Raw genomic sequence first — 27,837 nt, forward strand, 5'->3', positions numbered from 1 at the left:
GTGCTAGAAAGGAAACTGGAGCAGAACAACACAATTAGGACGTTACCTTTAAGCTCTTATTTTTGTCATCATCTTTGGTCACTGAATTAAAGCCGGTGTTATTATTACTTTCACGTTGGCTTTACTATCACTACTCTACTGCAGCCGTTGCTGTCACCTAAAAGGAAGCTAGACTCACCAGAGTAAGATACAGAGAATGTGGTTGTGTTTGTCAGTATACAGGAAATGTATTTATGCATTTATATATTTATATATCAGTCGTGTACTAGTTTTGTTTCAAGGTGTAAAAACTGAAAATACCGGCTGGTCAACAATACCACTTTGGCTTGTGGAGGAAAAATAATAATTTACAACACTGGTTTTATTGTTTGGATGCAACACGATTCATAGATTTGTGCAATCCAGCACTTTTCTGCTCGGTGAATCGCTGAAGGACACGTCGGAAATCCAACGTTCAGACGAGAGCGAAACGGAGAAGAAGCACCTGACTTGCAATTTTTTGATCCAATACGGAGGCGCGCGAAAGGTCAAAGCCACGTCACCATGACAACAGACAACAAATGTTCTTGTTTCCCGAGATGGGCGAGAGGAAGGAGTTGGTGAAAGGAAGAAGACACGAAAACAAACAAAAGACAGAAAATCCATTTCACCCGAAAACGACAACAAAGTAAAAAGACCTGCAGACTACAGCAGATCCTAACGGGTCAACTTCTGTCTCACTTTCCTTTTACTCTACTTGCTCAAAAAGGAAAGCTATAGTTTGCTGATATCCAATTTACAAGCAATCAGTGCAACTCACCCCAGGAGACTGAGAGAAAAGCATTAATGGTTGCAGGGGAGATACTAGTAATTCGTATAATTATGAACCACCCATTTGGACCAACGTAGAAATCCCGTTCTCCCATTGATATTCATAGAGGACAAAGTGGTTTCCTGACTACTTCTGTATCGCATGGTAATACAAACACTCAATTAGGCTGTGTGATGAAGTGAAATGAGCCTTCTTCTCTTGAGGATAGTAAATAGTAGCCCTCGTAATTGACAACCAGCGCGGTAATTCCTAATCGTAACAACGCATCCGGCAGTCCGGCCCACGCCAGTGATTAGGCCGGGCCGAGTGCGGGCTAACCGTGTTGTCAGGGATGCTCGGTAAGGATGAAGAGGAGAATGTCGACGCTTCAAGATTAGGTGACAGGAAACGGATGCCGGACGCGGTAAATGGGGGTTTTTACGGCGCGGCTGCGTCTCTGCAGTGACACTGGTCTGACATGTGCGAAGGCCGCCGTCGGTCCGCCCCTCCTGCCGTCGGCCTGCATTGTTTTGAAAGGCAGCCGTCGCTTCGTCCAGGAGGGTTGGGATTGGTTTACAATGACGGGAACAATGAAAGGCCTTATTTATTCATCTATTTCATCCGAGAGGTGGGCGAGACTAATGTCACACGGGCCGTGACCGGGGAACCCAAATCCTCACTGACACACAAGTGCTGCACGTTGGCCTGTAGGCACTGCAAAGGGGGTTGAGAGTCAACCTTTGGGGGAAACAAACAGGAAACAATCAGTCGATTGATCCATTTTTGGAAGTACAGAAAATTAATCAGCAAATATAATGAAAGTGGGTTTTAATCATTTGAGTCATTTATGATGAAAAACGTGACGGTCACCATTTCCCAAATTTGCAGCTTCCTCCTTTATGATTTTCTAATTATTATCAGTGTCAATTGAATATTTGTGAGACAGTTAGACATCGACGTAACTTTGGGCTCTGAGAAGTTGTGATGGACTAAACTAAACTAAATTATATAACTATATTGATAAAAGACAGATTATTTGCAAATTAGCATTTGATAAAAATGTTCCCTATTTTGAATCCCCCCAAAAAATGCAATATATGTTTTGGTAATGTTGATGTAGCACAATAGAAAAATTCTGTATTTAAGGAAATAAATTTTAAAAAATGCGTCCAACAAATCAGAATTATCCTCACATAAGTGAGCAAATTTTTGAAGAAAATAATGCATTAAATTACCAAATATTTCTACATGGACATTATGTTCCTTTAACATGGTTAACGTATCTTTACCATATAATAGTATCAAGAAAATATGCTTTCCCTTATTAACATGCAAATGTATTCGGCGAGACGCTCCAAAGTCTCCTCGGATCATCCGCTCTGCAGGTGGTGCTCGTGGTGCGAGTTGGAAGTTGTGTGTTGCTGTGTTCAGAAAAAACGTGTGTACCCACGCAGACATACGCTACACCGGAACCACAGAGCGCTGAGAGGGAAGCAAAAACGATCAATCGAAAAAATCTGATATCGGTGCGGTATCGGACGTTTGCTCCGATGAAGGTAGACATGTTCCCGACCTTTGCTCTGCACAGGAAGAAGAGGGCGACCAATCACAAGGAGGAAGCAGAAATCTGCTGGCAACACCTCGACCCGCCACGCCCCCCCCCCGGATCCCGCGTGCGCCGTCGCCCCGAGCGACGACGACGACGACGACGCTTAAACCGGGTGACAGCGGAAGCGAGCGGGGGGGGGGAGTGATGACAGTAGACGGCGGCGATCAAAGCGCGCCTCCTCATTTCACGACACCTTCGCGGCTCCCACTAACAAAATGATGGAAACGTCCCGGAGTGTTTGTCAAAATAAAACATCACAGATGGTTCAGGCCTTTCGACCAGAAAAGAAAGAAAAAAAACCCTCTGTGATGTTATTTATTCTCTTTGCGGTCGTCTGCTTGTGCCGTATTGAATTATGGAAGTGGCGAGGGAGGCAACCATCAATGGGCCGATTCCACTGTCTCAACACCAAAGCGCGTCTCTGCGACGGGGACTTTGACAGATGGCGTGTCACCTCCGTCGGCGTGACGTCCCGCGTGCACACGCCTGTCTGTTGATGCGTGATTAGGAATTTCGTTTTTTTTCTCCTTCTTTGGAGTGATATTTGGTCGTGTGTGTGTGTGTGTGACAGGGTGAAATAAAGCATGTTAGCATGTTAGAGGACGTCGGATTCGCTTTGTGCGTCCCGCAACACTGATTTCATGAAGCTTTTTCCGGGGGCCGCGTTCGCACATCCGGGAGGCGGCGCTCTGCAGAACGGGGACCACCGCGTACACCTGTGACATTTATTCCTTTCCCTGATACGTGGCCTGGTAAACATGTTGCACGGGGACATCCAAAAGGGACGGCTGGGGCGGTTCACTTCTTACCCCTCGTGAAAATGATTTGGGACACAAAAGTCCCTTTCTCTCCTAACAAGGGGTCAGCTGACGCCACGCCGCTCACGCCGAACAATAACCCCCCCCCCCCAGCGCCGTAGCTGCAGCGCCGAACAAGTCAGCGTGTGCTTTTTTCACACCCCGTTAGGAGCACAAGTGAACCGGGCCATGCTGGCTTTCTGATCCACGGCGTCATTCCTGTTTCATGAGGTGTGGACTATCGATTCTGAAGGCAGCACAGTCAACGTTAGGGGGCAGGAGGAGAAGGAAAAAGGAAAGAAAAGCACGCAATTGTTTCACACGGCAGATACGCGGCGACCTAATGGCCCTGACACACGAATATTTATATCACGATGACACTTGAACCGTGAATATAATCATTTAATGTTTAACCATTTCAAATGCATTGCAGGGAGGGGGCTTAGCGGCCAGGTAACTGCAGGGGGGCTTCGTTTCGTACCACAGTTTTGTGTCCTAATTTAATATTGACCGTGTTCCGTGTTTGTTACCAGGACTGGCAGCAGTGCTGTGTGCAATTTTGAGCCCTTAAATCTTAAATAAAAAGGCATTCTCAACTATAACGGGTTGAGAAAATTGCATTCCATCTACTACAAAGCATGTAAAAATTCAATTTAACGAGACGAGCGAGAGTGCATGGTTAGTTCCATTATTTGTTTTCCAAGACATTCAAACAAATTCCACATTTGTCCGACAGCATGCGTGGGACTGAAAGGGCCAAGGACGCCATGTGACCCACATTCTGACCCAGCCGGCACAAATAAAGCTGCAGTAAAGACCAAAGGGTCATTATGACACCAGTTGTGTCTCTTGGTGCCTCCATCTAGAATTACTGTTTGAAAAGAAACTAATTTCTATCCTCCATGTGTCGTGGAGAATACAGGAATATTTCACATGCATTTCATTGATATGTTCCGTGTTTAAATGACGATATTAGAAAAATAACTGGGTTATTTCAATAAATTGTGGAACTTTATTTGAATGCAGTTCTTATATAGATGACATTTTTTTTTAAAGTTACCTAATTATAGTGAGACTGGGGCTCAATGGATGTCTTTGTCCTTTAGTCGTGTACATGTTGCCTGAGGGGAACTTTAAAAATGGTACATGCAGTAAACGGTTTCAGGACCCGTTTTCTCTCCTCGAGAACGAGCATTTCTTTCTTTAATCAGAGTTACCCTCCGACGGACATGAAACTCGATGCAGCTGGCGCACGTCACAGCGCCTATGGAGCACGAGACAGTGAGCATGTGTACATATACACAAAAACACACAAGGGCATGTTTGCATTGGTGTTTGTTTGTGTATGCAAGCTGTTACTGTCACATTTAAGAAATTAAATTATTCCAGATGAGGTCAAAGAGCATGGATTCTTATTGTGTTCATGTGATATGGAAAGTATGGAAACATTTAAAATGAATGATGAGTTATTAGAAAATATTTGTAGATCACATTTGATCAGAATGATGGGAATTTCCGCATTTATGTTTTTATTGCTTAAAGTGTTATTTTAAAATATTGCTATATCATATTTTACAAGAATTATCTGAATATCCACATTCATGTTTTTTTTATTAAATGGGTAATTAATTAAAAACATGTATGTGTGCAATTAATTTCCTAAATATAAAAGCAAAAAGTTGAAATATATATATATATATATATATATATATATATATATATATATATATATATATATATATATATATATATAAATAAATAAACAAACAACTCTGCTTGACTTGAAACAATGTACAATAGTCTTAAATGCTTATATACATATATATGAAAACATATCATCTATTGAGGTCTATTGAGAATCAAATGGATGCTGTGACAACTTTACAAAACCAATAAAACAGACGTTTTAATCAATCAATTCTGTTGTCACTGGCAGGGGATCTAAAGTGTAAAATCAATGATTTTCTTTAGAAAAAAAAAAAAATCTATATATATATATATACACACACACACACACACACACACACACACACACACACACACACACACACGTGTATATGAAATGTAATTCATCTTTTTTTTAAACCAATTATTTCTACACACGAGAAGAAATAAAAGTAATCATCACACATGGTTCAAGAGTTGACACATGACCTTAAAAATCTGTGACTGCACAGAACTTTACTTCCATCTCCTTCACTGGCTGCGTGCTCTTCAGTCCTGACAAATTAAAAAATATGCTCACAAATGAATCACTTTGCAAAAAGAAAAAAACCCTCTCTGCTCATCTCTGTGGCTGCACCCGACAGAACGGCCACCAAGTGGATCTCTCATTCTTGAACCACGAAGGTGAACACCTACAGATGCTCTGTGAATGCTCCGAGCCGCTGGTACTTGTCTGTGTCGAACACTCGGTTAAACGCAGCGAATTAGAATGAAATATTGAGTTAATTTATGAATAAGTGGGGCAGAACGGCCCCTTGTCGGAGCTTCTGCATGCATATTCAGTTGATGGAAACCTCTGGACGGGTCATTTCTCTTATAGCTGCTTCATTAAACTGTGAAAGTCAAAAGAGCAATGCATCCTGGGATAAAATAAAACAAAAAAAAAACATTAAGATCTATGGAGGTGGAACGCCGGCACATTTGTCTTTGCTCCGGCTCAAAATGTACATTACACAAAAAACGCTCAAAAATGGTTTCATAAAAAAAAAAGGAGTTCAAATTTAAAATTACAAAGTGTCTCATTTTTTTTTTTTAGAGATTTAAAAATAAAATAAAAAGATTAAGCAGGTGTCGTTTCTTTTATCTTTAATGAAGTAAAATTGGGGTAAAATCGAGTCGGATTAAGCCTCAGTGGGACGTTCTACGAACTGGAGTCAATCGGTGACGTTTCCAAAGAAACTCCAGAGGGTGTGTGAGCGTAAGTGTGTGTGTGAGCGTAAGTGTGTGTGTGAGCGTAAGTGTGTGTGTGAGCGTAAGTGTGTGTGTGAGTGTGCGCTCATGCAGTACAAGTGGTGGGGGGGGGGGGGCAGGAGGTACGATCGAAGCTCAAATGCGAGCCCACTGAAGCCCGACTGTGCGTCGTCCTGGAGAACAGGGAACACAACACTCGGCCTTCGCTGCGACAAATCAGACTGGATTTAAGGAGGTGAAGGTTATGTTGAGGCTTCCTGACTCAACGCATTGGGACGAAGAGAAGGCCAGACATTAGGACAAGCCCCCCCCCTCCCGGAAAGCAGCTCACTGCGATGAATACTGCCATTAAGAAAATGACTCGTCTAAAAGGTTTTTCCAGAATAAAAACTGATAGCACACGAACACAAGACATTTTCCTTTTTGCTCTCTATTTAATGCTCTCGCCAGCGTAATCACGCCTAATTACTTTAACTGCCTGCCACTCTTTCAAATCCTCGCTTCCTTACAATAATTGGAGCTTCACATTCACGTGATTTGACGGGCGATGCGCTTCGACGGCAGACATCTTGCGGGCTGAGCAGGGCCCATTTAAAGGCCGGGGGGGGAATGAATGCGTCCTCGAACTGGTAACCGCCCTTCCAAACAAACACACAACGCGTTATATAAAGGTGTACGTTTCACAACAACATGCGGCTGCACTTGATCAGCAGCAGAGATTGGCCTCCTTCAAACACACGGCGCCAACCCACTGTCTCGTGTTTCCAGGCGTGATGAAATTTGCACTTCAAACCTTGCTCCCCATTTAATCAGCCGTTGTGCGCGCCCAGTCAGCCGCGGCACAACGGTCCGAGCACAATCTCACGAGTGGAGCGCACAAAGCTATCTTTGATTACACGCCAGCCCGCGGGGGAGACTTCATCTAGCTCCTTTTGCGTCCCGGGCAGGAGGACCAGGTGACTCGCAGCGACTCCATCCCGAAGGCCTTCGCCGCACGCCGCCACCATTCACCCCTTTGATCCCGGGGAAAAAAGGCAGCTGCGAAAGCCTCTCCAGATTACGCGCCCCCCCCTCCCCGCCAATGGCGCTTCCACTTGCCTCCACCAATCAGGGCCCACCATAATCCAAGCTACGCCCCCCCCTCTCCCTTTCCCCCGGCCCCATCGCGAAGCACGGGCCCGCGAACCAGGCAGCGCTGCAAGACGAAAAGAAGGAGGGTGTGCGACCTACTCACCCGTCTCATTGTCCGACTTATTGTCCATTTCGGTGTCGGTGAGCGTGAGCGCCGAGTTCGAGCGGCTGGAGAGGCACGAACCCGCCCCCGACTTGGCCCCTCCCGTCCCCCACAGCGCCATGGTGCGCTCCGGCGATGCAGGTTCATGGTTTTCCGCGGCGACCGGGCCTCTGGCGTAGCTGCTGAGCGGGTGGGAGAGGCCCGTCTCGGGGCACAGCGCCAAGCCCCGGCGGGCCGACGGCTCGCATATTCCGAGTTGCCTCAGCGAAAACGTCTGCCCTGTGGACGACACGGGCAGTAAAGTTAACAAACCGACCCACAACACGATTAACGGCCTTTAAAACAAAGCGCTCGAGCTGAGAACATGGTGGGAGGGGAGCAGGCGATCGCCTCACAGCGTCCTCCCACGCTCAGCTATCAACACGCCCAACGGCGTTTTATTGGACTTGCTGTGGATCACAGCGTTGCTCAAACTAGCTTTGCTAATTAGGTGAGTGACATTTGAACCGGGAGCAGATCCCCAGAATATCAGGCTTCACGTGTTCATCTGCACACGTGTCGAGGAACATCATTACCACACGTCTCGTGTTCACCGCAAATCAAATAGCAGCATCTGAGCAAGATAAATCAATTCAATTTAGGAGGCGGGAATATTGCCAATAAACAGAAATACCTCATGTTGACCTCATTAAGAAGCTCCAGACCCTACGAGTAAATATTCTTATGTTTGACTCATTTAGTCCAATGGATATCCATGTGTAATAATATTTAGCCATCTGGTCAGTTTGGCACCGAAACCGACTAAAAATACCATCAGCCTGAAAATGAAAATATTTCTCTTCAAACATTTTCATTTGCTGCATTTTTTTTTTTTTTTAACATCATATTTACAGTTAATCAATAATATTTTTTAGGATTTTGAGGTCAGACGTGTTGACATTTTAAAAACCAAATGGAAATAAAACAGCAGCACAACAAAAAATGTTTTAGACGGTGTGATATGTAAAATAAAAAATGCATGTGTTTCGCCTTGTTGTAAATGTTGCCAAAACCCCCAACTGAAAATGTTTTAGAAAAACAGATTTCTTCACATTAAATAATCATTAGATCTCACACACACACACACACACACGTTGAGCGGTTTCTATCTTCACTTTACCAAAGATGTTTTCCTCTAAGCAATAACATTGAAAGTCACATTGGGATTTATTCATTGTCGGCATTAAATGCACTGAGTTTTAAAAAGAAAGGAGGAACAATTGCATTCCTCCCAAAGCTTCATCACAATCCCATTAATTAGGAAACGGGCACCAATTAGCGCGGAGAAAATGTAAAAGGAGTAATGGACAGATTTACTAATGGCAATATTACGAGCCAGAGGAGAGCCATAAAATAAAATAATCTGCTCAAACTTTTGTGATTACAGAGATTAGAGCAGTTTCACAAGAGCCAATTAAAGGACGGCGTTATCTCAGCGCGATCCAGCAGGCTACGAGCACCATAGGAGATGTGTCTTTATCGAAATAGTAACTTGCTGTTTAGCAAAATAAAACGAGGTGCACAGAATTTTAGCAACAGCCGAGTGCATCAGTGCATTGAACATCGTCGCTGACCTGGCCTGCTGTACTCTGCGCTCTCCTTGTGCACCGGCTCCTTGACGCGGCCTCCGAAGAGCATTCGCGAGGGGTCATGGTCGAAGGCCTGCAGCGTCTCGCTGGAGCTGTAGGACTGCTGAGTGGGGACGCGGCAGGCTGCGTCGTCCCGGTCGGCCGAGGAGCCGGTGTACCGCCGTTCCCGGTCCTTGTCGCGCTCGCAGAACCTCTCTCGGTCTCTCTGGCTCTTGGACAGCGAGCAGAAAGGCCGCTGCTCCCTCACCCGTTCCATGCTGCCTGCATGCTGGGTGTCCAACTCCCTCCCCCCGTCACCACGGCCGGTTTCTGCGCCGGTTCACCCCCCCTCCCCCACCACAAACGCCCCTCCCGACGTTGTCTTCTCAAGTGGGTCTCTCCTTCCGTCCACTCGGGCCTCCGCTCACTCCACCTGCAGGAAGAAAGGAAGGAAAACGAAGAAAGGAGCTCAGATAACGCCGGCTAATCCATCCGCTTCATCTTCAGAAGCACACACTCATCCCCCTTCTGACTGCCCCACCCCCACTGCTACCTCACCCCCCCCCCCCCGAAACCACACCCGTGAACCCTTGCTATACATGACTTCCCCTCTTAAAAAGAACAACACCTCCCCTTTCTGTCGGCTTTAAGCTTTTAAAACCAACTCCATTTCCACTGCAGTGGGTTTAAAAGTAGTCCCGACATGTAGCAAAAGCAGCAGTTTCACACAATAACACGTTCACAAAAGGAAGAATCAGATTTCGATTTTCCCCGTGACAATAAGCGAAAATGAACATCCATCGAGTGTGAGACGCTGATTAAATGAGGCCGCGAAGCACGGCGTCACAATCGTATCCTGCTTTTAATTCAAACTGTCATTTATGTAGAACGATAATTTAGACCCATGATGTGCGTGTTAAGGCGGGGTCAGATTACGCACACTGAACCGTAATAGCAAGCAAGATAATGCATATCTGCTGTGTAAAGAATGTTTCTTTTCTTTACTTAGACATTGATCGTGTATTCATCCACATTTCACAACTCTGCTTTTGATCAAATCCAGCGCTTTATTTTTGGGTTGCTGCTTATGCCGCTGTGTGAGCATGCAAAGTGATATCGTTGCTCTGTTGCAGAACCGGAGTCATCAGCATGTCGCGTTTAGCTGCCGCTGACTTTGAGTTTAAAATAACCCGATCCGAAGTTTGTAGTTCGGGAGTCTTTGAAAAACTACTTTAAAAAGCTCGACGCGTTTTTTATTGTCCGCAGAAGACAGTGAGGAGACGCCCGACGGCCCGGCTGCATCTGTCCTAACGCAAACATCCTTAACCTGTGGACAAGGACACTCTCACAGGTGGAGACGGGGCTCTAAAATATACTTGAGGGGGGGGGGGGGGGGGGGGGGGGGCACTAACCTGCAAAAAAGCCTTGAGTGAAATGTGGATGGGAGCCAGTGTGTCAGAAGTGTTTATTACCAGCTATTTTCCCTCCCTGACACACACACACACACACACACACACACACACACACACATTTCTGTCCCACTGAGGCCGGGACATTGCGCCGCGTCCCAACATGGCACCGGCCCCGCAGAGACCTCCCAAAAACCAGAAAAGCCGTTGCGTCTGTCCTGCATGCGGGGATGATGAAGGTTGTGAGCTGCGTTCAAAAGGCCCCTTCCAGCCCCCCCTTCTCTCATAGAGAGGCAATCAGTGGCGCTCTCTCACACACACACACACACACACACACACACTCACACACACGTCTCGTCACTTTGAGGAAATTGCACACACGCGTCCAGATCTAACGACGCAGTGTGGTCCGCTGGGCTGCGAGCCCCCCCACCACCAATGGGAGGGATTGGATTTGTGTCCTAATCAGCTATAAGCCCTCGAGTGACCGGGCATGTGCCCGTGCAAACGCTGGAGCCGTACTCCGAGGACCCCAAGGTGCCGTCTTTTCACGGCTCATCAAAGCGCCCTGCCGACGACGCAGGCGATGCGCAAGGGGAGACTATCGGGACACGGGAGACACATTGATGGTGGTTTGAATTACGTACAAAAAAGGTCACGAGGGCCCTTGGGGGGAATTCTAGTATGTTTCCGCAGGCTTTAAGTTTCAAAGCTTTCCTCTAGAGTATGAACTTCAGAACACTTTAAGCAGGGAAGCATAAAAGCCACTGTGTCTTGCCTTGATTATGCAATTTGCCCACTGAGTCACACCAATCTGTGAAACAGAAAAAGGAAAAAAAGAGACCCGGTAATGTCAAGTGTCCGATTACGTTCAAAAAGACACTTTTGCGTGTAGAAATCACAATCTGTTCATTTCTTTCCTTTTTTTTTATCCATCTGCGGTACTTTCCCTTCCAGCTCCGTTGAATCGGGCGTTCGGTCAGAGGAGCAGTCGGAGATCCTCGGTAACGCACGGACGAAAAGGCAGTTTGTGATCCACGCGGCCCAACGAGTCCAGTGCAGGGAGAGTAGTACCGCCCCCCCCCCCGCCACACAACGCCGTCCTACACCTCCGCTCTTCTTTGAACCATCCCCCTTAAACCATCTGTATAATACGGTGCGATGAAATGGCGTCCAAGTCAATTGGCTCTTCAGGCCAGTTGGAGGGATTTCAAGGATCGAAGTGAGATTTAAATGTTTCACGTCTGACATCCAGATATTCATCAAAGAGGAGAGTGGGAGTGTTTTATGCCTCCGACGACTGACTACGGGGAATATCAACAAGCTTAAGACGTCCTGGAACAAATATGTTGACAAAAATAAATAAACAAACAACCCTGGAACTGACAAAGCGCTACGTCTCAGCTGGTTGTCTGCATGCGTTGAAGGTTTGGCGACGCCTAGTGGTGAGGCTGCAGAACGCAACCGACGCAAACGTCTGTTGCGTTGCGATCGAGCAGCACGGCCGAGGCCGAGGTGAAAGAAACAAACGGCCTTTTCTAGACTTTCTGGTGTTTGGTTTGTCCCTTGTGGGCTTTGGTAATATTAAATGTCATTGCTGTCAGTTCATGTTCCTGTTGGGTGTTATTAGTTAGGGTTTATGAAAACGAAAATTACCATCATTAAAAAGGTGGTTGACGTAGAAATATATATTTTTAATAGTAACATCTACATTTATACAGTTGACCTTATATTGTTTCTCCATTCAAATATAGAAAAAGCCTTTGCAGTTTAAAATGTAACGACTAAAGTAGTATTTTACAGGGTAAGTAGTAATCTGAGCTCGGTCTTCAGTAACCATCCCAGCAGAGTTTAATAGTTCATAGTAGCTGCTTCAGGACTGTGGATGGTTCACGCGTCACCGTTACGAAGCGCACAACATCACAACCACATTCAAACGATGCTGAATCCTGATTGGTGCACAGGTGCATGACACCATGGTTTTTTTTTTAGATTATTGTTCACCTGGACACCGTTTCAAACCGATGAATCTAATGAACAACGAAGGCTAGATTGTCTTAGATTATATCACCACCTCCTGACATGAACAGAGAACCATATTGAAAGCTCTGGTTATCAAGAGCCCTCCTGACCAGAAATAAATATCATTCAGCTTGGTTGTTTTTGATAGTATAAAATAAAGGACACTTTTATGAGTTTCTTGCGTGGCAAAAAAAAAAAAAGAAATCCGGCATCACTCGCTCACCTGGATCCTACCTGGATTACAGTGTGTTCATAAAGGAAACAATTCCTCACGGAAATAATCTGAGAGAACACACTTTTTCATTTAATTTATTTGGCAAACATTTACTGATTCCAGCTTCTAAACTATATTGATTTACTATTCATTAATTAACAATTAACAAATGGAAGAGCTGAACTGTGATTCTATTTCTGCATTTTAATCCGATATTGAGACAAAACAATGATAGCAACAATTCCTCTGAGGCTTTTTTCCAAGACGCATAAAGACTTCCGTGCGAAATCGACTGAAGTTGTCCCACACTCCTGACTTCAGCACACAAAGCACTTTGCAAAACAGGAGTCGCCACCACCGACCACAACGCTGACATGGAAACGCTCGGCCGGGTAATTATATTTCCGCGGAGCTGCTCACATCTCCCCAACGGTGACCTCTCTAAATACATGTAATAAAGAGCCATTGTGTCCCTGCGAGACAATCCACCTGTCACCGAGCTCCATAAGCCCCGCCCTCCCCCGTCCTCCCCCTGTTGCTGGCCGTGTGCCTGAGCACAGATCGGACGGCTCCCCGCCACGGCGAGTGGAGAGAGCGGTTTGAAGCTGGTGAAGATCAGGACGGGCTCCCTTTAACACAGCCTCCAACAATAGCCGCCGCTGACAGCTCTGCATAATTCATCTTGTCGAGTCTCTCAGCCCTTCCTCCTCCACGCGCTCCTCTCGCCCGCTTTCAGTTCCTCCTCTTCCTCTTCTTCTCCTTCTTCTCCTCCGAGCCTCTTGGCGCTTGGGGAAGGGGAGAAGGGAGAACTGGGGCTGATGGAACCATCAGATGCTGCCTGTTTCCCCCCCCTGACACCGGTGATTTTGGAGACACAGAAGTGTTTGTCTGCAGCACGTTGCCCAGTGCTCGTGCTTCTGGAAGCCATCTGAACCAGATTGTGTTGGTTATTTATCGAGGCTCAGTGCCTCAGTCGCTCGCTGCAGCGTGAAGTGTGGAACTATTGCCTAAAAATACACGACCATCAGGGCCGAGACGATCCGTTTGTGAGAGGCTGATCTTTTTTGGATTCAAGTACTTTGAGAATCCGTAATCTTCTTCATATGACAGGTGAAGAGACAAAGAGATGTATCCTGATCAAACTGGGTGACGGAGGGTGATGAAATCCTGCTCCATCCTAAATCTCTCGTCTTCAGCGTGCGATGCAGAACACTCACAAGTGGGGTAAAGTGATGCAAATCTCTGATATAACCACTGCAGATTATTCCGCGCACGCGGCGCTTTAGGCGACATCCCTCATAGTTTCAGCACATTTAGAAGACAAACACGGCGACTGGGACTGTGAAAAAAAAAAATTAAAAACCAACAAAAGCTGCGCTGGTTTTTTTTCCCTCTCCCTCGTCTGTCGATGGGAAAAAATCATAGCGGTCAACGTCTAATCCCAAACATTTCATTGTTCCCTTTTTCTTCTTCTATGAAGTCAATAATTATTTTTTTTTAAAGGCGTCTGCCAGCGATGTTTACAAATCCCCCGAATAACCCTTCACCAGTGACAGTAAGAGTTATATATTCATTGAATCTTTAGTGGGGGAAACAGCCAGCACGCACACATTCATTTCTTTAAAACGTAATTGGTAGGTGTGAACAATTGGAATATGAAAAAAAAAAAAAGTCTTTTTCCTGCGTCTGCAGTGCCTCTCTCCATCTCAAGTGATAATAGTAGGTCGTCCAGCGCATTCATACATAACAGCTCCGGCGTTCATCTGTATCCCAGACTACCAGTATTGAACCCAGCTCTTATCAGCGTGACGGGGAAGCTTCTCTCCTCCCGCCTCGCACTGATAATTACACCACACCGTCTGAGTCCAACGGCCGCGGCCATTCTCGCACGTTGGTACCACTCAACTTATATTTTGCCGCCATGAAGCCGAGGAAGTGATGACGTTCGTGTACAATTTCCGTCCCAACGCTTACTCGTAAATAATCGACTTCCCCGGCGCGCGGGAATAAAAATCGACCCAACGGCCCTGTGGCAGTTTACTGAGGAATCCGCCATCGAACCGTTGCTACGGAAATAAATTGGCACTTTGTAATGAAGCTGCGAAGCCATCACAACGCCACTGAGGGCGATTGAAGGAATACAACAACTTGCATCATATCTGTCCGACAAAGCGCAATAATGAATGCATGACAATGCACGTACCTTGTTCATCGAGATCAACAGCGATGCCTCGCTAATTACAAATTCCTAATCAAACCTCGGCCTTGCTCGACTATCCAATCTGCTATTGGTACGCCGTCAACACCGCACGCAGACAGCGGCTGGAAATCGCTGCTGGAAACACATTTGAAAGGCAGCGAGCATTCGAACATGGCTGCCAGAGAAAGAAATGTCTACGCAGAGGAGGATGTTCAAAAGTGCTGACGCGAGGCGTCGTTCGGATGCATCGCACCACAAACCGTCCCCGGCCGTGAACGCACATGCAGGGGGAGACGGAGAGCACGCGGGAACCCTGGGAAACTGAAGAGTGTGAGGAATCCGAAAACGCAACACCCCGGCGCCGCCGTGGCTGCTGGGAAATAATAATAATAATAATAATTAAAATAAAGTAGAGAGTCATTAACTTCACAGAATCAAAATGCTCACTTCGATGATATGCAATTAGAAGAAAGACAAAAATTGCATCCATTGAAGGAGTTCAATTTTTGCACTTTACAGGGAATAATATATTGAGTAAGTGTCACATATAAAAACACTATCTGTAAAGAAACTGGAGGGTTTTATTCTCTTGTTGTCAGCGTTTTAAAGGCGTATGTAGGTCATGACGGCACACTATCAGAATACTGAGAGGCTGCGGGCCTTATGAAAGAAACATCGATCTGAAACTTCAACGTTCCACGGGAGGAACTGGGCCCTGTGGCGATTGGCTCCGACCAACTTCCCGAATGCTCACCGCTGGAAGTCAGAGAGCGGCGACCTCGCACCGCGTGGCACTGCCTCCGAGGCGCCGCTTTTGCACTCTCCACTGCCGCGGTGTTCAATATTTCCTTCCGCTTCACCCCCGCTGACAATAACAACGCGGAACGCGGCGCCCGATTGGCCTCCCCCCCCGCCTCCTTCCACATCGCCGCTTCCTCGCCACCCGCCAGACCCGCGGCTTTCAGCGTGGCGGAGGTCCCTTGGCGGAATTATCGGCTCCATTGACGGGCCGAGCTGACGCAGAGCCCCCCCCCCGCTGGGCTGTCCGCGGGCCACAAAAGACCAGACCTGAAGCCCTCCGCGTCGAGGCTATTCTGGGAACCCGCCTCGGGGGCTAATATTGTATTGTGCAATCATGGAAAAAAAAACTGCACAAGCTTAAGGCCCCTTAAAGAGCGGGATAAACTGTTTTCTAACTGCGAAAAGAATATAAGTGTGATGCTTAATGATGGCGTATTGGACAGGAGGTCTTTTCTTTAAATATGTAACGTTTACCCCACTTTCAATACAATGCCGGTATTTCACAGGCGGCGAGTCTGTAAGCGACGCAGGTATTCAGTCAGTGCAATTTTCCCAAGCGGAGAGCACAATGGGTTTCCATCTCGTTCTCCCTACGACAGAACTAAGCCCATTTCTGTCCGCCGCCCCCCCGCCGGGCTGAGCTCCGCTGCCACAACGTCGAGCCCGCTCCTCAATCTTGGCCACTTGGTCTTGACCCAGAAAGTCCAGCAGGCCATGCTGGGCCATAAATGTTAATCTGGAGGTTACAACAGTGTGAAGCGGCGCCGGACCAGCAGGACGGGGGCCCCCACTCCCCCACTCCCCCACCCCCCGCGGCCGATCGCAGGTGGCTCTCATCTCGGCCTACTTTGGCCAGAGAGCCGCCGCTGTCAACACACCCCCCCCCCCCCCCCCCAAAAAAATGCTTTGAATCGTTATTTTCTGCCCGCACGCAGCTAAGGCGGTTAGCGGCACATGCGATGAGTCCCCAGTAGCCATGAGGCGGGGACAGCAGTTGTTCCCTCGAGGACGCGCCGCTCTCCTTTGTGATGAAAACGCAATGGCAGATGTAACGTTCATTTACATTTATATTATAATATTCCGGGTGCAAAATACTGTGGAAATCCATCTTTTGGTTGATGGTTGGAAAGGCTCATTTTTATGCTCCGCTGATCTGAGCTCATCTTTTTTTTGGCATTCGCGCTTTTAATTGAATAAGAATCCGGGAGAAGATCACAAATTTGTTTTATGGAGAGATTCCGAAACACGGCGTCCCCGCGCACACGAAAACGCTCCGGTCCACCTGGCGTTGAGCATTTTGTTCTCTTGTTCTCTCTCGTGCAGCACACAATGTGGTTAAGGACCACAGTGGTACTGCATCAAGCGCTGTCACTAAATATCCCCTCTAAGCACATTTCAAGAGCACGCCATGTCCCTCCTCCAATAATTTGCAGCAACAAAAAAAAACTTCACCGCGAGTGTCACATTACTGTGACGGAGCCAAATAATCCTCTGTATTAAGGTCATTAAAAGAAAATACGCGAGCCCGTCGCCCAGTGGAGGCCTCGCTCGGAGTCTACTTTGCAAGAAAACAATAATAAAAAAAACACACCACGGGATGCTTCATTTCAACGCCAACTGCTCACGATGTCTGCCTATTCTCACAAGGGCGGAAGGGGGGAAATGAACTGAGAGGGAAAACAAGGGGACACAGAGTGCGGCAGACAATAGCCAGACAGGCCGTGTGTTAATAGTGACAGATTAGAGGGCAGCAATTATGTAAAGTAAATATGACATGCAACCCATCCGTCGAGCCCAGGGAGCTGTGGGTAGTTTGTCGGGCTGCATTAACCTTCACGTGTTTGCTCGGAGGTGTTGGAACAGGCGACTCGGGCCACCGTGTTTGCCATTTCAAATGTTAGAATTCATAAGGTCATCTCGGCATCAGCGAGTAACAAGGTGGGACATTATGGGCGCGGGTCTCTGGGTAGCTCTCAGATTAGAAAAGGAGTTGTTTTTACAGGGGGGGGGGGGGAGTCCTCTCCGTTGGCCCCTAACGATCTATATAACTGCTTGGAGCCGCTGTTGAAGCCGGCGCCATCCCTAAAGGAGGCAGTTCTCATCACACGGAATATTAAATTCACTCTAGGAATAATGAAAGGGGAAATTAGGATAGGAACACGGAGCGACGGTGTTGTGCACTCAGTTCTTCAAATAATATTCCTGAAGTCTTTTTTTTTTTTTTTTTTTTAAGCGTCTCGACGGCGCCAGAAATGGCCGCCGCCCGGCTTTGATCAGCGGGAGTGCGTCCATTATGGGCACAGTGTGGCCTCCACCAGAAAACCACCGCGGAGACGAGCAAAAGCAGCCGAGAGCCTTGTGCTCACGAGAGCACTCGTCTCACTCCTCAGAAACTCTTCCTATAAAAAGCGTCTCCGGGACATCGCCGCCAAGCACTGAGCTGCCGGATTCAGAGCAGGCTCTTTAAATTATTATCCACGCCTTGAAAGAACCAACCAATGCGTGTTCCTGCGGCGGCCGTACCGACTGCGGCTTGGGAGCCGGTTCCTACGTGGCCCCTCCAAGAGCCAAAGGATGAAGATTAGCGGAACATCAATCACTTCAAAACTAAATTTCTCAAGGCAAAACCCCGCCGCTGTCATCTCACGAATCCCACACGCCATTTTGTCAAGGTAACGGTAGGCTCACGTTGGGATGGGCCCGAAACGCACTCGAGACGCTGGCCACGGACCCATCCGGCAGGACGGACGCGCCGGCCCTTCTGAGCCATCGCGCAGACTCGGAATGCGTGTGTCTGCGTAGCGTGATCCATGTCACAGACCGGCATTTGTTCGAGACGAGGCTCCACGCAAAGAGGACGAAGGGGACGAAGAGGACGAAGGGGACGAAGGGGAGGAAATCACCTCAGCAAACGTCCAAACGGTTTCATGTTATTACGTCACGTCCCGAAGAAGAAGTAATGTTGGTTGTCAGGCAAAAGCACTAATGCTGAAAAATAGAAACCAAAAGTTCTGCAGGGGCTCGTCTCCCCCGGGAGGAGTGGAGGCCCTGTGGCACAGAACCTTCCGACGGGCCTCTTTCAGACGGGTTCAAAGGTTCTGATGAAATCGGGTCTCCCTCGTCTGCACCGGAGGCCGAACGAAGCCACGGGTTGGGTACAGTTTAGGGAGTGTGTGTGTAAGCACTTAGAACAGGATCAAGACGGGTTCTCTGGAGTGGATCTACAGCCCAGTGAAAATGTAATAATAATGATAATAATAAATATATATATATATATATATATATATATATATATTCTCCTTATAACAGCAGAGACACCCCATCGTGTCAGCTCCTGGTCTGGGGCGAGAGGGCTGGAGACTGGGAAGAAGATGATGTTCTTACAGCCATCAGAACTTCACGTAACCTCCAGAAACCCAACCTACTCTTGTCCTCCTGGGTGCAATTCTTTCAACGACGCTTTTTAAAAAAGTCCAATAAATTCCTCGTTAGCACAACAGTAGAACAAATGGGTGACTCTTTAGGTTCTAATTGGACAGCTTCACGAACACACACATCGTGCTCAGCGTCGTCATCGGGCTGCTGGTGCGGGACGGAGGCGGATCGGGATCCCGGCGGCTTTCGGGATATTATAGCAGCAGAGCGTGCGGGGCAAACGGCGTTATTGTGAAATCACGTGACCTACTATTCGGAGCGAAGGGACCCAAACGGAGTGAAAACACACCGACCTGCGTAGAGCCTCTGGAGCCGGTCCGGAACACCAACTTCCCGCCGCGCGCTTCGCCGCTTTACTCCAAAAAAAAAAAAAACTTGGAACGGTCCAAACAAATTCTTCTCCACGGGTGCCTTTTACGGAACCTTGCACCCCCCCCTCCTCCTCCTCCTCCTCCCCCCCTGCACGGGGAGCCCCTCTCGGCCCGGGCCACGTCGGTAAAGGACTGCGGCGTCGGGAGGAGCGCGCGAGCTCCGGCTGCCGGCTCCGCGCGGGAACGTGCCTCTGCTCGGTCCTCGTGGCTCAGCGGCGCCGATCCTTCCACGGATGCAGCGTCTCCCCCCCCCCCCCCCCCCCCCGTCCCCCTTCTCCTCTCCCTTTTCTACACGGGAGGCGTCGCGGTCGAGCTCCCCGTCACCCGGCAGTGGCGCGGGATGTTTTCGTTGTTGTGCGTATTTTGAGGAAGAAGTGGCGCGGCGAGGACGCGGAGGCTCACCAGCCGCTCGCACTGCGCTCTCCGCTCCGTTACGCACGTGTCAGCTGACGAACTGCGCACATCCCGTCGCTTCCTCCGCTCTGCCCATCAGCGCCGCGGGAGAGCAGCGGGCCGTTAACAGGGAGGAGGTGTCAGCTGCGACCTCCAGCCGGTGCGCAACACGCGAGTAGCTGCACGTCTGGACAAAAGTAGTTCCATTATTTAGACAAGGAAAAAAAATAAAAAAAATACTTCAACGGAATATTAATGCCTGCATCGGTTTAATGACTAACAAATCACGCGTGTAGTCATTTATCAGAACATCTCCTTGAAATTCTACATAATTAGAGAATGATTATTTCTACAGCATCACCGCCACACACCTGCCCCGTTCTCCTGCTCGCGCGCCCCTCCTCGCTTTCGTACCGGGAAACTGCTCATTAAGCGCACCTACGGGCGCGCGCGCGCGCTGCCACGTAATTGGCCGACTCTGAAATCTCCAGTTTCTCACCTTCGTTCTGACAAAAGGGTTGGGGGGGGGGGTAAATAAATGTGTTATTTCTCACAGAAGACTAACGGCGGAGGTTTATCGAGCTGTTAATTGAACTGTTGTACAAGAAGTCCTAAACGACTTGTTCAAATTAAAATGTTGCACTTCTGTTGGGAGGGAAGCTTGATTCTTGTTGTTTGGCTCCATCCGCCATCTGTAGTGGAACTGATCAGTCGCAAGCAGGCGATGCATTCGCACGACCCAAACCATTAAGAAATGCTGTTGTGATGCATATCATTTTTTAGATGCCGTCCCCATAATGTGTCACATTAACACGTGGCCTCCGACAGGCTGGTTTCACACACAGAGCTGAACATCTTCTGTGTTTTGTGGGTGCGAGAACTTGCGTTCCACTTAAGCGCGATAAGTACGCTCGCCCTCCGGCCGTTTTCCATCTTCGGTCTTGAACCAAAACCACATTGGCTTTGTGTTTGAAGAAAACAACCCACAATCTCACAAAGGCTTCAGTGACAGCATTTAGAAGATGGACCGCGCGAGGCAAAGTTTCATTAATTACAAAAGCGACAGTCCGTTAATCCCACTAGAAAGCATTTTGAGTCATTTGGCTTCTGAGGGAAAGAGAAGAGAGAACTAACAATGCCAATGGAAGATCACAGACCTTCAAGCAGTGGTTGGCCCGGCCTCACAGCTCAATAGGGGGCCAACTGCTGCAGCTCTGACTGGGCACATTTTTTTTTTAATCCCCTCCCTGAATTTAGTCCACGTTGGACCACATGCCGTGATGAAGTTATCACCGAGGACAGCTTTCCTCCGAGCAAAATCAGCACTGGCCTTCGATGTCTGATTCTTCTATTATACCCGGAGCACATCAAAAACTTGCCTCCAGCAAATGGCATTATCTACATGAAAGGCGATCGGCCGACAACCTATCTCCAACTCTGTCATTCAATCTTTAGTCAAGGGCATGCGGGAAAGAAAAGGGGAAGTAGAGAAAGGACATGAAGAAGGAGTGGAATTCATGTGAAGCCACTACTCCTCCCTCTATTCTCCAAATCCAACCGCGTTTTCCCTCCTATGTAATTGTTGCGTGGGCCTTCCAAGATGTGGAAGTTAGTCACTAACATGACATATTCACATCTTTTCACCGAATGAAAGTTCTTTAACGTTCGGTAAACCAGAGGGTTTTATGAAGGATTAAAAGAATAAAATAGCCCCCTCTGTTTAAGATAAGAAATGAAAAAAAAAAACATGCCTATGACGAGTCACGTTATCTTTGCATCCTTTACTCAGATTTAATTCTTCCAGTTGCACCGGGAGCGCGTCCGTGCAGTCAACTGTGCCCTCTATTGGAGGCCAGTCACTTTCAACATCCAAATTCAAAGCCTGAAGCGTGACGGCTGTGCACGCGGTAAACATCGCTACGTTCTGCATGATGAAAAGTAAAGGAATTAAAGGAACGTGAAGCCGTTTGAGTGGGATGGAGATTTAAGGATTTAGCCAACACTGAAGCTTTGTATCAAACAAATGGCCCGCAGACACATTATAGATTGATGATAGAGCTTCCAAACAGAATGTTGTTTTATCGGTATGAACATGCTGTGCTTGGTTCCTGCATCCTGTAGTGCAGAGACTATTTTTTTGTTGGGACTTTCCAGTAAATGAAAGTGAGGAACAGACACAAAAATCAAATGCAGGAGACTCTTATTATTTGCATCTTGGGCTTGCGGGGAGCGTGGCTGAACACACAAAACATGAACCAGAAACTTCACCGCTGAAGCCCAGGAGCATAGCATACATTAAAGGATAAAAAAGCGCATATCTCTCCTCAGCTCCGTCGGTTTTACACATGTTCATTATCGGCAGAGAAAACAGATGGGCCACACCACGGGGACACGGAGACCTGTGGACATAAACAAAAATAACATTGACAAATTATGCATACACCCTTGGTTTCCCGTGCATGCAGGAATTTGTCCCCAAGGGGTCAGGCAGCTAGTCTGATGGTTCGACGCCGTGTCTCGTCTTGTTTGATGTCTGTTAAAAAGCAACAGCGACAATAGATGCACGCTCTGTATATGTGCAGAGCATTACACTCGCACAGTAAAGGCTGTTGCCTTTTGTAAGTCCGGCATTGTGCTGGGCAAACTGAACGGACGTGTGTAAAGGGATTGGACAGAAGTTCCCTTTTCATGTGGAAATGAATCTCTTCCAAAGGGACAAAACAGCTTTTCCCCGTTGGTCACACAGGGAGGATTTAAAAAAAAAATCACCTTCTCTTCCCATTTACATCTGAGGGAAAAGCAAATATTTAAAGCCAAATAAAAGTTTGTGTACGGCAACATTGTTTATAAATGAATATAAATAATTTCTTTTGCAAAATAAGAATAGGAAAATAAAAGCTTGATATTTTGCATTACAGTCCGATTTATTCAGAGGGCTGAAATATTTCACTGTCGTCTTCGCTAAAAGAGGACGGAGACGGATGCCTCTCTGCCGAGCTTTCAAACCTCAGAGGACACTTTGAAATGAGGTGGGAGGGCCTCGGGTTTTCTTCATCGGCCATTCTGTGAACATTTCTATTGATTGTAGTGGGTCGCTATGGCACCAAGTCGAAGGAGGGGAGCTACAAAACCTGAGAAACCAGACAGAAAGGAAGCAATTCTCCGGCCAATGAAAGGTAATTAAACTCCCACCAATTGACTCCACATTTTCACTTTGGATTGTTGCAATAGTTTGTTATTGCCATGAGCGTGCACATTTTATACTCCATCACAACCCTTAGTCACATTAGAAGCACATTTCAGTAAAAGTGAAACACATTTTGAAAAATCAAACTGGTTTTTGTTGTTGTTCAAAATGCTTCAAACGGACAGACGGCCTCAAAGGGACGAGGAAAAGCCGCGGGAGACCTTGAGAAGCGCACTCGGTTAATTTGAAAAGGTTAAGCAATGAGCAAAGAGGGAAGCAGCAGACGTAACGCACGCTTTCCCTGACCCAGAGTTCGGATCCGTAGCGCGCAGGAAAAGTTTGCCTTCGGGGTGCTTTCTGCCGCAGAGACCCTCGCGTTAAGGCAGCAAACCGTGGTTGTGTTTTGGACTAGATCGTGTTTTTGGTTAAAATAAACCCTTTCTGGCAGAAAACCCCCGAAGGCAAACTTCTCCCGTGCGCTGTTTCATTCAGTCGTAACCCGACCATCTGCCGAGCGTCTTCCAAACAGAAACATGAAAGTTACCAACATGTTAATGGAACCAAGTGGAGTGGTGCTCACGGTGGAGTGATCAATGTGTTTCCCGCAATCCACTAACGCTACGTTCCTGCTATTTAAACCGTGGCTCGTCGTTCTAGGCGCGTGGTTTTCGATCGGTCCCGGGTTCCAAATCCCGGAGGAGCCCGATGGATCTCGTTTGACGCTGTCATCGGCTGTAATTATTAAGTCATGTTAACAGAACTGTTACTCCGCAATCAAGTCAATCTATAGGGGTCGTCGTGGCGCAGGGCAGCTGGGTTTGAGTCCCAGCTGCCACATGTCCCATGTGGACGTGTCCCTGAGCAAGACAACTAACCCCTAATTGCTCCCTGGGGGAAAAAAAGCCACGGGTTAAAAATGTAATGTAATGTTGCTTTGGATAAAAGCGTCCGTTAAATGACCTGTAATGTAATTTAAATTCTAACAAAATCTAACACTTCATTTCCCTCGATTATGTGTAATTAATTATATTTTGCATCACCAGTGCAATCTGAACAAACGCTGTTTGCCAAAGAACAAAAAGGGTTTCATTTGATTTGTGTTTCTGCTCAATCGCACCAACTTTTCATCACGTGACTTAATTGAATTCATTAATCAGAATTAATTTGAGCACTTGAAACCACATCGTAGTGACCTTCATATTGATGGATGTCATTTTTCCTCTCTTGTCTTTCTTCTTGAGATGTGCCGCTTTGCCCGAACTATCAGTCAGCAACACTTCAAGTATACCGGAGCAAACAGCACCATGCGGGCATGAAAAGAAAAACCTTGAGCTTTGATAAGGAAGTGCTGTGCTTTATAAAGTCACACTGGAACACATTGCTGGAGAGAGAGCGGCGTGTCATGAAATCAATAACTATTTTTTACGGACTTCCAACAGATCACAAATTCACTGGGTCCGATGTGAAGCTCGACGTGGATGGAGTAGGTCATCCAACTTCCCCTCCTGTCACTTTGTAAGCAACACAGGCGGAGGAGGAGGTGGAGAAGTAGAAGGTCCAGGGAATCCACCGCCGTGATCACTACCGCTCAGCTAGTGGATGAGTATTATAGTGCACGCCAGTATAGCAGGGCATCATAGGCCCGTTGCAGATTCTCTCCCCAACATGGCAGCTTGGTCAATCATAACATGTGAACCTGGAGTGTGTGATTTGCGCGAGCGTTGCTGCCTCTAGTGGCCGGAGTAGTTACGACAGGAGACGAGGAGGAAGACGACTGGGTATTAAAGCCTCGTTTAACCTGCCTGTGCACTTTACTTAACGTACTTCTTGTGTGTTTTAATTCGACTGTATTCACAATGTTAACCGTAAAAAACACCATCAAACTACCTGGCAGAGTAGTGACGCAATGAGGTCCAATCAAAGGTTTGTTTCCGACACAAGATCAATAACTTTATGTACTGCATCAATGTTTGTCCACAAGAGAGAAATGAGGGTTTTATACTTCAACTGTAAAAGTGTATTCTGTATGTTAGTCGTAGTAATAAAAATCAGGATCCCTGTATGTGTGTATTTATGTCAGGTGTTACTCTTCACAATGTTATTGAGTTTTTTCGCCGTCATGAAGTTCTCTATTAATCCGTCTGTATTACATCAATAAATATGTGAATAAATACATGATAATTATGTAGCCTTTTAATGTGCTCACCAAGAAAAAAGTAGCGGAAATGACTTTTTACTTCCCTGGCAACATTGATCTTATCTGATCTTCTTTGAAATAGCATAGCTCAACACGAGTAACAGATGACTTAATCAGGTTAAGTCATTTTTTGATAATATATAATGACTCCAAATGTGCTCTACCAAAAATTAGAGCAGACAGTTAAAGAATAAACAATAAATAAATGATGATGAAGATTCATATATTTGTTTGCTTCCATGTAAAACAACGATACACGAACGTTGCACGAACGTTGCACATTGATGGAAACGCACCTTAAAGCCTCACTGCACCACAGCGAACCAACTTTTATAGGAGACGAGCCTGCAGCAAAAGTAATCCTCCAAAGCAAACACTGCATGAACTCGCTGCGCGCATTTTCTTCTCTCCCGACACAAAAGTTTCACTGTGAAGCTCTCGATATATACAGTATATCAATGTCGGGTCAGTTTCTTGTCTTTAGAGAACATTGTGTTCTCCCTTTTCCTGTATCACACGCAAGTTCCTCCATCTCCTTGTGTGCACCGTGTGTGTGTGTGTGTGTGTGTTGCCGGATTGTACCGGAGGCCGACTACAAGTCAATTTCAAGACTAAAGACCAAAACTTGAGTCCTATTCAATGCTGGAATGAGTAATAATTTGTGCGCATGTCTGTTCGTTTGCAACATATTGCTTGACGTCACACTGGAATGTGATGTTACATTTTGGCATTTCTGCCAACCCGTTGGACAAAGGGGGGGTTTGTTAACATGCATGATTGTTTGTGAACTTTCCCTTAACATAAAGAATCACAGGTGAAGACTTCATTGTAAAGAAGTAGGCTTTGGTACAATTTAAGTCAATCCCAACATGGAGGGTTCGTGTTCTTTACATCACAGTTACAGCAGATATCCTCCTGTTTTTATAACATGAACATGAATCAGAAATTACAAGATGTAAAACACTTTATTCATGTTCATGGTAAAACACATTAAAATGGTTCCCGAGCTGATCGATGACTGACCTGTACAGAATGACACCATCCACGATGTTGTGATGCTGTTGCCATTTTAGGGGAAATGCAAGGACGCATCAACAGTGTAAGAAATACAGGTTTGTAGTTTACTACTTACTATAAAATTGCCTTTGGATTCATATGAGAGCATTTGCTTCTTCGCGGAATCACGACACTTCAAACATTTGTAGGAGTGGTAAACACACCCCTTATTTCTACAAGAAATGTCTCCCAATAAGGAAGCAAGATGCTCAAAATAATAACATATACAAAGACGTGCACAAAGTCTGCTCACAAAATGTTGGATAACGAGGACTCCTGCAACCAGAAGCCGTTTTTTCTTTTTAATTGGCTCAGAGTTTAAACAACAAATTCCCACAGAAAAGACACCTCGGCTTTGTTTTTCAATTCCGTCTGTGTAGAAACAACTTCCTCTTGTTACATTTGTTACGCCGTTGATCATTTCGATGAAAAAGGCAATTGTAAGTTTACAGTTTGTTAACAGGAGTAAAACTTTAGTCCTGACCCAAAGCTTATGATTATCATCTGTTATTGGGGGAACTGGAGTTAGGGTCCGTCTCCTCGTGTCATGGACTGTGAAAAGGACCAGGGTGAGGACGGGGGGGACGCGTTATTTCAACACTGCACAAAGCCCTTTTTGTCTTTAGTGGTAAAGGTATGCTGGGACGTACGTTTGTGGATTCCTCCTGAATTCACCAAACTAATTGAACATTCTCTTAATTGCACATTTAGGAAAAACCTACACCAAACCTTTCAGTTTCATTCCTACTTTGTATTATAAAGGTGTTAGTGTTACTAAGGGGTTTGTATCAACCACCATAAATTGCCTGAATTATATTACATTTTATTCCCCAAAACTTTGCATAAGCTTTGCATAAGCTTGCATAACTTTTGCAAGGACTGAAATGCAACTTATTGGGATGCTCGACAAAAAGCAGATCCAACGCGCTTAAATGAAGAGCAAAACGCTGGACCAGCCCGATGTCTCGTTGCTTTCATGTTATCCTTTGCATCCGGACATTAGCTTAGCACCCATCTCACCTTTTCGTCCCCCACACACACACACCTCCTTCCAATTTTCCTGTGTTTAGTCCCTCTTAGGACATCTTAGGACATTAAGTATGCTGCCGGTGGGCGGACCACAACGCAACCTCGCGCTGTTTCACCGGTTTCAAGTGTGATGACAACAGATGCTGCGCTGGATTGCTTCCCGGCGAGCTTGAACTGGTTTGCTGGGACTTTAAACCTGGGATTACGTTTTTTTGACAAAGTCACGTAGCATTGCAACGTCCGACTAATCCCTAAGTGGCGCTCATTACCAACTAAATCAGCGGTTTTATCAAGTCCTCCGTATTCAGTTGTCCTGGATTAGAGAAACCAGGGTGGGATTAAGACAGTACAAACAAGGCCAAACCTTGCTTTACCTAAACAGCAGCTGCAGCTGCCAAATTCCTGGCGAGTAAAAAGTGACCCGGACGTAATGTAAGCTAAGTAGAGCATTACGCTCTCCCTGGCGGGTTACAGCACTTAGTGCAAGAAGCAATAACATTCACTCCGTGAGGACTTGGTTAAACGTAAGCAACTTCTGTGTGCTAAAAGTGCCAGGGCAAGAACACAGCA

General features: G+C 46.6%; 1 protein-coding gene across 7 annotated transcripts in view; it reads right to left on the bottom strand.

The window, feature by feature from the left end:
* Window positions 1-19,915, bottom strand: part of LOC120817311 (teneurin-3) — a 109,975-nt gene extending 90,060 nt beyond the window's left edge. For 5 of the 7 annotated variants that reach the window (XM_078102030.1, XM_078102028.1, XM_078102029.1 and 2 more), the window contains exons 1-3: window positions 19,328-19,915; window positions 8,960-9,386; window positions 7,347-7,625 (exon numbers count right to left, since the gene is read on the bottom strand). In XM_078102030.1, coding sequence (XP_077958156.1) covers window positions 7,347-7,625; window positions 8,960-9,230 — 550 coding nt within the window. In that variant the 5' untranslated portion in view covers window positions 9,231-9,386; window positions 19,328-19,915. Of the gene's footprint in view, window positions 1-7,346; window positions 7,626-8,959; window positions 9,460-19,327 lie in introns of those variants that run through there. The other 2 variants (XM_040173382.2, XM_078102024.1) reach the window with 1 other exon arrangement.
* Between the last annotated feature and the right edge of the window lie 7,922 nt (window positions 19,916-27,837).

The sequence above is a fragment of the Gasterosteus aculeatus genome, chromosome 4, assembly GCF_964276395.1.
Source record: "Gasterosteus aculeatus chromosome 4, fGasAcu3.hap1.1, whole genome shotgun sequence".
NCBI lineage: Eukaryota > Metazoa > Chordata > Actinopteri > Perciformes > Gasterosteidae > Gasterosteus > Gasterosteus aculeatus.